At 33.9% G+C, this 10,775-nt stretch overlaps 1 protein-coding gene across 2 annotated transcripts in view; it reads right to left on the bottom strand.

Annotated features, from left to right (window-relative positions):
* Positions 1-509: 509 nt before the first annotated feature.
* The window catches only part of LOC118184917 (uncharacterized), a 28,559-nt gene continuing 18,293 nt past the window's right edge, over positions 510-10,775 (bottom strand). For both annotated transcript variants that reach the window (XM_035354657.2, XM_035354658.2), the window contains one exon: positions 510-1,280. In XM_035354657.2, the coding sequence (XP_035210548.1) occupies positions 1,176-1,280 (105 nt within the window). In that variant the 3' untranslated portion in view covers positions 510-1,175. The remainder of the gene's footprint in view (positions 1,281-10,775) is intronic.

The raw sequence follows: 10,775 nt of genomic DNA, 5'->3' as shown, positions 1-10,775 counted from the left end.
TGAATAAGAGAAAAGCTAATTGTAAAGTATGTTCTTAAAAGTTTGAATTACAGGCAAAATTCTGGCTTTCTTCTTTTGTACTTAAACTGAATTTCCAGACTGTATTTTTTCCATTACAAAATTATGCTCAAAGTGCAGACTTGATGATTATAACATTTCATGTTTAGAATTTATGCTTATAAATGTCAGTGATAACTTTTCTTTTGCTTCAGGCTTTTTCTGCATTTGAATTAGTATTTCAAAGAGTTTTTCACTTATTTATTTAAATAAAAAATTATTTGGGTAGAAGCGAAGAAAAGGAAATTGCAATATTTCCAAGACGTTCTTTTTTTCTTGTATAATAATTGAAAAATGTAGACAAAAAAGTTACTTTCTGGCATTTAAATTTATTGGATCATAACTAAGGCTAACTTCAAAAATTAGAAAAGCCAAATCCCTGTAGAAGGTTGTCAGCAAAGGTGAACAAAAAAATAAATAAATAAAATATTAAATAATTATTATTTAGAATGAAATAAAATCTAAACAGAAAATTTAATTCTTAGTTTTTCATTAAATTAATGATAAATAGTTAATTAAAAAAATTTAAATACCAGAACCAAACTTTTTAACTCAAATTACGACTTCACTGAAAACCAGAGATAAAGTGGAATTTGGCTCCGGCTGAATTTAAGCCTTGATGATTAAGAATGATTGTTTATAATCATTAAAATCTTCACACAAAAATAGCAACTGAAAATATAGAATGAAGTACTACATTTAGTTACAGTTATCATACAAAACATATAACATACAATGTTACATAAATAAAATTTAATGTTATATACATGTAATTATGAAATGTGAACCAAGTTTAAAATCTCTCAGTGATGTATACTATAAAATGATAACAGAATTTTCTCTAAGTTTCATCTATTCCAAGTTCATAGTCCCATGTATTAGCTATCACATTATATGTGGCAAACAATTGCTTCTCTGAAGATGATGAGGTTTAAGAATAAACCAGTTGCCAAAATTGCATCGTATAGTGAGTGATGAGTTTTATGGTGGGACGACGATCATCATACATTTGGCTGTATGGATTTTCATGTTTCTTTAAGTATTTTTCTTAGTGAGAAGAGACTTTTCCAGTTTCTTCTGTTCTGGATGAATCCTTTTGGGAATAATATATTGCAAATTTACCTTATAATCTGGTAGAATAATGAAAAAATAAGTGCCATTATAACTACCGCTACAGTTAGTTTTGTTCCCAAAATTACTGCATGGCCAGGAAGTGGCAAGACCTGGAAAGATGAAGAGGTTATTTGTTAAACTTGTTGATAATTCTATTAATCATAATGATAAATATTTCATAATAACTTCAAGGGGAAAACATCCTAAAATATCCCATCGCATGAATTACATTCATACATTCGTTAATACGGCACCGTAGTTGGAATAAGATTTTCTATATGAAAATGATAACTTTGTGCTATAAACATCAGATGGATAAAGGCACACAGCATGAAAATTACTTCAAAATATAACAATAGATGAAACCGTTATGCAGATTGAAGTTTTGCTGGAAAATTGTGCAACTTTAACAAAATGATTAAAAAAGTCAAAGAATTGAATCCAGCTTTGACAAAGTTGAGTACAGATCCAAATAGACTGCAATCAGTATAAAGTTTTATTTGTTAACTGTACTAGTTTTTATATTATTTTTCTTTATTCTGTCTAAGACGATTCGTATTATTTTAAACCATTAAGAAAATGTATTTTAATGTCATATTTCGAACTTCTATTACGTTTAAAATCGTTTTGCTAAAAGCTTTTATTTTAATTGAAAAATCTGAAAGCTTAAAACTAATACTAAATAAATAAAAGGTACTATTTAATGTTTTTTTTATCAAAGAATTCCGTTATGTTGTTGAACACGCTGACTGTCAAAATACAGCATATTTACCGTTATCTTATGTAATCTTCCTCCGTCTATCGGGAATTTTTTCCTAAGGCCTTTTGTAGATTCCTCTTATTTACGGTTGTGGAAATTTTAGTCTAGTGTCTGACGAAAGCACACAGATTATAGCCAAGTTTCGTGTCCGTAAACGAACACTTACCCCCTTAATTGACCGGAACTCAGTTCTTTCTATTGACAACAAATTACTCATTTACAAGACCCTTTTGCATCCCATCCTCTCATATGCCTGTCCTGTTTGGGGATATGCTAGTATTACTAATGTAAAGAAACTCCAAATACTGCAGAATATCTTACTCAGACAAGCGGCGAATTGTCGATGGTTCGTCAGAAACTCGGCAATTCACCAAGAGCTTGAGGTACCAACTGTATATGTTTACGTTGCTAGTCTTGCAGATAAATTTTTCAAAAATATACCAAATGTTAATAATAGCACCATACCAGTGCTAAATTATGATTATAATTCTGACAGCAATCGAAAACGACCGCTTGCGGTCCTCAGATACCTTAACCATTAACTGTCTTTCTAATAATTCATATACCCAGTTGTCCCACTCTAATTATATCTATGCACAATCTCATACTGTACTGTTTTTCTGGTCAGCTGCTAATGTTGTATATATTTACCTGTATATAATGTATATATTTTCACTATGCATTTATGTTTACTGTCATTTTATGTTATTTAATTCTAATATGTAAACACTACGCATGACAGACTCTCTAAATCTGAATCATTATGCCGGGATAGCGTCTACACGTGGGCACCCGTAACAGCGAACCTATCGAGTTTGCCCAAGCCGACGAAAGCTGTATACAGTACTAAGTTCGATATCCCTACAAAACCCAATATCCGAACCACCAGCAAAAAATTTTCTTTTTCGCATTTTACCCCCTTTCTCAAGAAAGAGCAGATGTACACTGAGCTAACGCTAAGTCATTTGCAAACATTTGCTGGTTAGGGACTTTCTAAACTAGTGATGGCGAACATGTGGCACGCGACTAAAATATTACTTCCTTAATTAATAATCACAATAAAATGATACTATGTAATTTAAATAAGTGTTTTAGTCTGTTCTTGAACGTTTTACTTACTTATCTTTACTTACAGCTTACTTTTCACCTTACGTCACTTTAACGTTAACCACGAGATTGCTGCCGAACTTAAAGAAGCTGAACGAACGGTGTTATTGAAGGGAAATTGAGGAATTATAATTACCAGAAAGTTGATTTTTGCAATTATCTTTCTAAAAATATACCGTCTAACAACGGCCAGCTTTCAAATTTCACTGTGCCTGGCAAAATATGGTAAACCGCTCTTCGATGGGGATTTAATCACAGAGGTTTTGGGCACGCGGCCCCAAAAAGGTTCGCCACCACAGATCTAAATGAAAAGAGCCCCAAAACATATTTAGAGTAGGATTCTGTCATACATTTTGTGGTTGTTGCTGCTTTTGGAGTGCGTAGCAATGGAAAAGAAATTAGATTCCGAGGAACTCAAGTTCAGTTAATATAGTAGCAACTTGTGCTCGTTCTTAACTTCCTGATTTGAAATACCATGTTATTTTGTTCTCTCTATTATTATTAATCTTATCAAAATTATAATTTTAGTAAATGATAATATATCTTTTACTCCTTCTCCGAAACTGTATTTTCGTCAATCAGCCTCTGATATCGGAATTTAAAACTCCATAACTTTCCTAATAGTACACCGTATATTAAAGAAAAAAAATCTGATGTGTACACCACATGACTTCCTTGTACGGAATATTAAATTATACGCATTTTTCTTGCATTTAATTTAAACTTATTAGATTGAATTAAACCTACTTCGCCGACAGCGCATAAACCACAATAGAATAAATGCATTCTTTAAAATTCACTTTGTTTACCATAGCGACACTCTGGCGCTAGGTTTACTTAACAGTATTATATTTCGTTCATATTATAACTCATGCACAAAATTTATATCATTTAAAGAATTACCTAATCGTTGCCACATGTTCTATTCAAATACTATAATAAAGCTAGAACTATGTATAAAAGAAATTAAGCAAACAAAACAAAATGAAACAGTTTTTCACAGACGATTGAGTATTTCACAGTGAAACACCATGCATGAAACTAAATAAAAGCTTATAAGAAAATCAAGCCTTTCGTATTTGACGGTACAGTACTGTCATCAACTTACAAATCCTACTTACAAGATCCATAAAGTTTACTTCATAAAGATGAATAATTAGTTCATTAAGTTATTCATAAGTTAGATCTGTATTTCAAGATACTCAGCCTCACATAAAAGTGATTTCGCGCTCCGTACAGAAAGCACCTCTCATGCACTAGAGTGAATACCTATACTTTTATTTCTTGTACATTCGGATGTCCCATTAAAACAAGTGCCTTGGTGAACAAAAGTATAAGAAATATACTGCATCTTTAAACTGAATCATCTCAGAAAGAATTTAAAAACGGAAAGATGTAAAAACTTTAATATCTATTATGCGTTGCTTCATGAACTATTAAAAAAAAACAGAGCTGCAAAATGCAGACACAGTTTTGTGCTCTTCATTGAAATAAACATATTTATGAGCGCCATATTTCATATATACGTACATGAAGTCAAGACATTAGGAACCAAAACAAAACGCGTAATATATATATATATATATATATCCCCCCAATAGTTCAGTTTTTTTTCTTTTTTTTTTTTTTTTTTCCCCTCAATTTTCTTTTCTTCCCAAATTCATTTGTATAAATTGCTATTTTCGATAATCGCGAATTATCGAAAGAAGCAATTTATACATTTTCCTTTTAAAGCCTTTATACAGTTTTCTTTTAAACCCCTTTATTCGTAGTTGGATTATAACGCCAGATTATTAGATTTTCATTTTTCGAAATTAAGCACGATGATAATGAAGAGAAGATACGCGTAATATTCTAAAGAAATGGTGTAATGTAGATTGCACAAATAATACAGATCAGTCATATGGCAAGGACCGATTAAACAGTTTGGGGCTCATAGCACAAATTTTTCCCCCCTATGTGACCTCCCATGCCAGATGCCTTTGGTTTTATCAGAAATTGCAGGATTTTGAGGTATTATAAGATGGCTGTCAAATCAAGGCTTTCGTGCGCCTAAGTAGTAATCAGGTTTTGTATGTGGTTAGTTCGGAAACTAATCCTGGCACTCAAAATGCGTCAAAATTCTTCCTACTATTCGACCATTTATGCAATAAGAGACGGCGTACCGTAGGTACAAATAATAACAAATACCCCTGTTCTTAATGTCAACCCGATTTGTTTACATTAATAAGAATCAAAGTGTTGCCTTACTCATGCTGGACGTGGCGAAGGCCAGCGCGGCTGGCATGAGGAGCTTATTTTTAAGCTCGTATCTGCTGATTTGGATAGAGACCTCATACTTTTAATCAATTCCTTTATTTAAGGACAGAAAATTCTATGTCAGTATTGGTAGTGTCAAATCTGAATGTCAACTTTTAAATGCCGGCGTGGCTCAGGGGTCAATTTTGGGACCTATCCTTTATTTGTTTTACGTCGCAGATTTCCCAAAGTATAACATGGACAACAACACTTTCCTAGGATGCTACGCGGACGATACTGCGTTAGCTACGACTTCCCTCAGAGCCGAAATAGCAGTTTCTAAATTACAGAGCATCATCCCCGCAGTGGAACATTGGTGCACAAAATGGCGTATTGCTATCAATGCGCAGAAATCGCAGTTGCTCATTATCCGTAAGAAGACTCCTAGAACCCCTTTAAATGTGACTTTAAAACTTTTTGACATAGATGTGCCTATTGTAAATAAGGCTGTTTATCTTGGTGTCGTCATGAATAATAAACTCAGTTGGAAAGACCATGTGACTAAAGCCAGAAGCACGAAGCATAATGATACTCTTTATACTCCGTGGCCAGAAGTAAGGCCATGGCTGCACTTACTAATATTTCTTCCATTATGGGCAAAAACTCAAAGTTAAACCTCTCTAAAAAGAGACATTTATATACGGCGGTTATCCGTCCCATTTTCTCGTACGCGTCCCCGGCGTGGGCGGCGGCCACTCATAGAGATATAAATAAATTGCAAATTCTCCAAAACAAAGCCCTGCGTTTAATGACAAACGCACACTACTTTGTCTCTAATGACACGCTTCACAGAGACCTAAAAATTGAGCCTGTTGACAAATTTCTTCACCGCACCAACAGCAGTTTCTTCGATAGAGCTGTCAATTTCCCGTACCTTGCTCAATTCAACACGTTTGATTATATACCTTTGCAAGAGGACTACAAAATAAGACCGTAAGCTGAACATATCACGAGGAATGCAAATTTCCCTACTTAACTATGATAGCACACTAACACTGTACATATGTAAATATTTATTTTGATTGGATTTGTATTTTATTTTGTACCTTATTTGTGTATTTATGTACCTGTAAATAATTTTATTTTATTTTTACTTTCTGTGTATTGTTTTATACATGTATATGTCACGAACAGACACTTGTCAGATTGCGCGACACCAGCCTCTCCTTGGTATTTCTCCCCTTGTGACGCATGGTCACCTACCTCCGATGCCTCCTTAGCCCGTCCTTTTTTTTACCGTCATGTGCCCATACGGCTAATTCCATCATTGAGCAGGACACGTCGCGCTCCGCGCGCAGGGTTCATAGCCACATTTAGTTAAAAAATAGTATTTTTATTTTAAACAACAGTTCAATTTACAGAACTAGTTTACAATGAGAGAAAAAACTGTGCAGAACTAAACTATATTACAAGATTTAATGATGAAATTTCAGTTCAAAATAGAGGAAATAAATAATAATAAGGCATATTTATTCTATCCGCTTGGAACTTAATAATAAATACAATTCATTTTCCCACTCATATTGAAATTTAACTAATTTAAATCTAAATTCTGGACATTTTCTAAATTTTAATCGTATATCAGTTTTCCCTTAACAGATATCCCTTAACAGATATTTAGATTTTTCCGCTATATAAATGCTTTTGACATTTCGATATGTGCATCATATAAAAACAAGCCAACGGAACAGAAAAATATTCTGCTTTGCAAACACAGTAAAACTCTTTTCAGTGTTCATAAACAAATCTCGGACCGAATATCAAAATTAATTATCTCTGCAAAGTATCGCAAACGTTATTGCGCAATACGTGCGCCGTCATTCTTCCCTACATGATATTACGCAATCGGATTCAACAGCTGCCGGTATTGGGAGAATAAAGGAAAAGAAAGAGACTTACCAATCTGGGGTGTTTTCCATTCTAATTTTCAACAGACTGCGTTAAATTTCCGGATTAGAATCATTCTTCGCTTGGGTTGGTAGACGCTTGGGTCGCAGAACTTTTAGTCCTATTCAATCCAGATTGGAAAGTGACAAAAAAAAAAAAAAAAAAAAAGTCCGTTGCTTGTTTTGCAGCGAACTGTAACAATTTCAATATTCGAGATTTTGCGGAGAAAGGGAAGAACCTCCCAACCTTCGTATTGTGTAATGTATTGGCCAAAAAAATGAAATTATTTTGACTACTCGATTACTTTCCCTTTATTTAAGCCATTCCGAATATTATTCCTTAGAAAGCTAATCTGTGTTAAAACAACAATTTTCGGAAGTTTACTATACTTCAGCATTTACTGCAACTATGTTATTATAAACATTCATACATATGCTCATAATATAAGCATAACGATCATAACAAACACGGATATGAACTGACCAAGCGGAACGAGAATGCAAATTATCAAGATCTTGATAGAAATTCAAACGTGTGTAGTATTTGGGTGGGAGGAAAAAGAATGCCGAATGTACCGGAATTTTCTACTGCTTTCGCAATTCTTTGACCAACAGAACGACGGGCACCTGTCTGTACTCTCTGCGCACACCAAAGGTTATGTTTATGCAGAGAAAGCGGGAAAAGCTATTTTCGGGAGTACGATTCACCATCTGACATTCCATATTAGGAACACAAGTTGTTTATTTAGTTTCGGCTTTGGTACGGGGAAAAATTGCGCATTCATTTAAAAAAAAAGCACTAAAAGCAAAAAATAATCACTAAAAACTAAAAATAAGGGCTTTAAAGAAAAAGTAAGCACTTATATTTTATTTTCAAATATAAGGACCGCTACGAACCCTGGCGCGATATCTCTGCGATACCGGTATGACTGACTGACTTTACATTAATGTCATGCAACGTAAACAAATTGGGTTTGAGTTCGATTAAAGCAGATAGATGAGCAATGGTCTGGTCCGTCAAACATGTTTGCTGCAGCTCTGAGTCAAGACAATTGTCCATTCGACTTGACGACATTTTAATGAGCTCAAAGCCTCAGTGGGCTGTGTGCATGATATCGTTCAAGAACGATTGGGCTACTGGAAGATGTGTTAGCGATTGGTCTTAATTCGGGGGGCTTAACGCTAATTTCTTCTCTGCGGGCATCAGTGCTTTGGTGTACCGTTGGAACAAACGTTTGGATAAGCATGGCATCTATGCTGAAAAATATTGTTTATTAGTGCATTATTACTATGCATATGTACAGTTTGTCCTGTAGTAAAAGTTTCCTCTTGAGAGGGATTGTTACCCTCCTCCTCCTATTACTTACCACCATCTACAACTAGGGTTTGGTTATCGCTATATACATGTTCTACAACCAGAGCTTAATTACTACCCATTCTTAGGCCTATGATCATAAACTAGGGAGGGGGGGAGATTTTCATTCTCTCTTTTTTTTTTTTTCTTCATAAAAACGAAGAAGTTGCGCAATAGGGAACCAGAAAGAATGCTGTGCTTAGGCCCTCAAAGAATCTGAATAAATATCCTATCTGCAAGTGTGTTAATGAGATGGGATTCGGCATTAGGAAGAGAGAAAGTTGCTTAGTGTGTCAACGATAAGATGAAGTGAGGATTACAAAAACCTAAGCTATAGCTGATTTGATTTTAGTATTATGAAGAGATAAAAATCATATGTGAAAGCAAAAAAAGCAACTCTGCTTAAATATTTTGTGAATGCAAAAGGTGATCATCTATACTTAAGAAGTACGAATACAAATTTACCTCTCAGTTTCATGAATTTTATTCATCAAAGAAAAGCATCTTTCTGGCTATCAATGACATACTAGAAAGAAAGCATCTTTCATTGAAAAGAAAGCATGTCATTGATCTTGCTGGACTGTTCTAGACGAATATCGGGATACGTATCGGTAATTTTCATCGTAACATCGAAGTACATTTTATACGTGCGAAAATCACTGTGCTTCTCAATGAAAGAATTCAGTTACGGTATAATAAAATATGTTAACCCTTTGTGGCACAGTGTGTCCGGTATGGACACACTAAAAATTTTCTTCTGTACGCACAGAAAAATTGAATGAAAAAGGATTTATAGGTTACTCTGAACCTTCTTTATTTATAGTACATGGCAGCTCAACACAAACCAGTCCATATATTTTAGCCATGTTAAGTTTTTTAAGACCTTCATTTTTCAAAGAAATCTTCCAGATTTTTTTTAGGGTATAACAGGAATTGTTTGAAAAGAAATTTCTATGTTTTTTTTTTTTTTTTTTTTTTTTTTTGGTGCATGCTAATCTCTTTATTCAATATAGAATAAGGATATTAGCATATAAGTTTTGAAATATAACTAATATAAGTTTTAAATTTTTACCTTGAAATCTTGCTTAAAATTAAACGGCGAACCCTAGGTGTGCCCAGACCGGGCTCACCGATAATCTAGGACAACTGAGTCTGTATTCTTTGTTTCTCCGCATTTCCTCGGTCAGTTCATTGACAACAATGCTCTTTTCAGCACTCTTTTCGAAGCTCTATTCAATTAGTGTGCCACTTTGGGCACACCCACAAAATTAAAACGATAAGTGCTATCTTCACAAAATTTTACTTGTGTACTCCTTTAGGCCTAATTAGACTGCCTATTTTATTTATTTTTTTTTAATCAAAACTCCGATTTTAAAAGGTAGCGTGCCGGAAAGGGTTAACTGGCTCTCAGTTTGCAAAATATTCTCCATTCATGTCTGCCATTGCTCCATTAATGTCTGCTTTTATTTTTCCGAGTATTTACTTATTAGTAGAAGTCGTCAGATCTACTCTAGCAACTCTAGCAACCATATGCTTAGCAATTCTTCAGGCAACCTCACAATTTTCGTAGGCATCCCTTTTTATTGTATTCCAAGTTCTAACGGTTTTTATAGATCTGTGATTCCCAAACTTCCAATGTCCACGGACCCTTTCTTATAACAAAAACCTGACCAACGAATTTAACGTGAATGTCTTGAATGATAAATGGTAACGTGAAAATACATGTACAAATAAAACATTCTAATAATTATAGTGTTATTTCTTGAAATTTATGTTTTAAAATACAAAAACACATTTTTCTCCCTATTGAAATTGGTGAACTTGGTGTGATAATATAAAATTAGTTATGTTCGGCTCTATGTTTGTGAGTAATATTTAAGTCTCTTTAAGGACTAAAGGCCCGTTTACACTAGCGGAACTTTGCTCCTAAGAAACGTCACAATAAATCCACTAAATAAGAAGTTATGGGATAGCAATAAGCAACTTTTCTATAGTTGACCCATTGTGTAAAATATAAAATTGGTATCTATTTTTGCAACCAGAATTTGTGGTGTACTTGTGTCACTGTGGACTTTGTCAAATGTTCCTTAAGCTTCATTGTTTCGTCTGACAAATCTTATTGCACAGAAGGCAACATTATATTGTGTGGATTTTTTCTTTGGCTTACTCATACTCTTATCTGTATAAAAAGGGACATAAT

The sequence above is a fragment of the Stegodyphus dumicola genome, chromosome 2 (genome assembly GCF_044657685.1).
Source record: "Stegodyphus dumicola isolate Sdum_Otavi_A_Nest chromosome 2, ASM4465768v1".
NCBI lineage: Eukaryota > Metazoa > Arthropoda > Arachnida > Araneae > Eresidae > Stegodyphus > Stegodyphus dumicola.
This window is presented reverse-complemented; position numbering and strand designations above follow the sequence as displayed.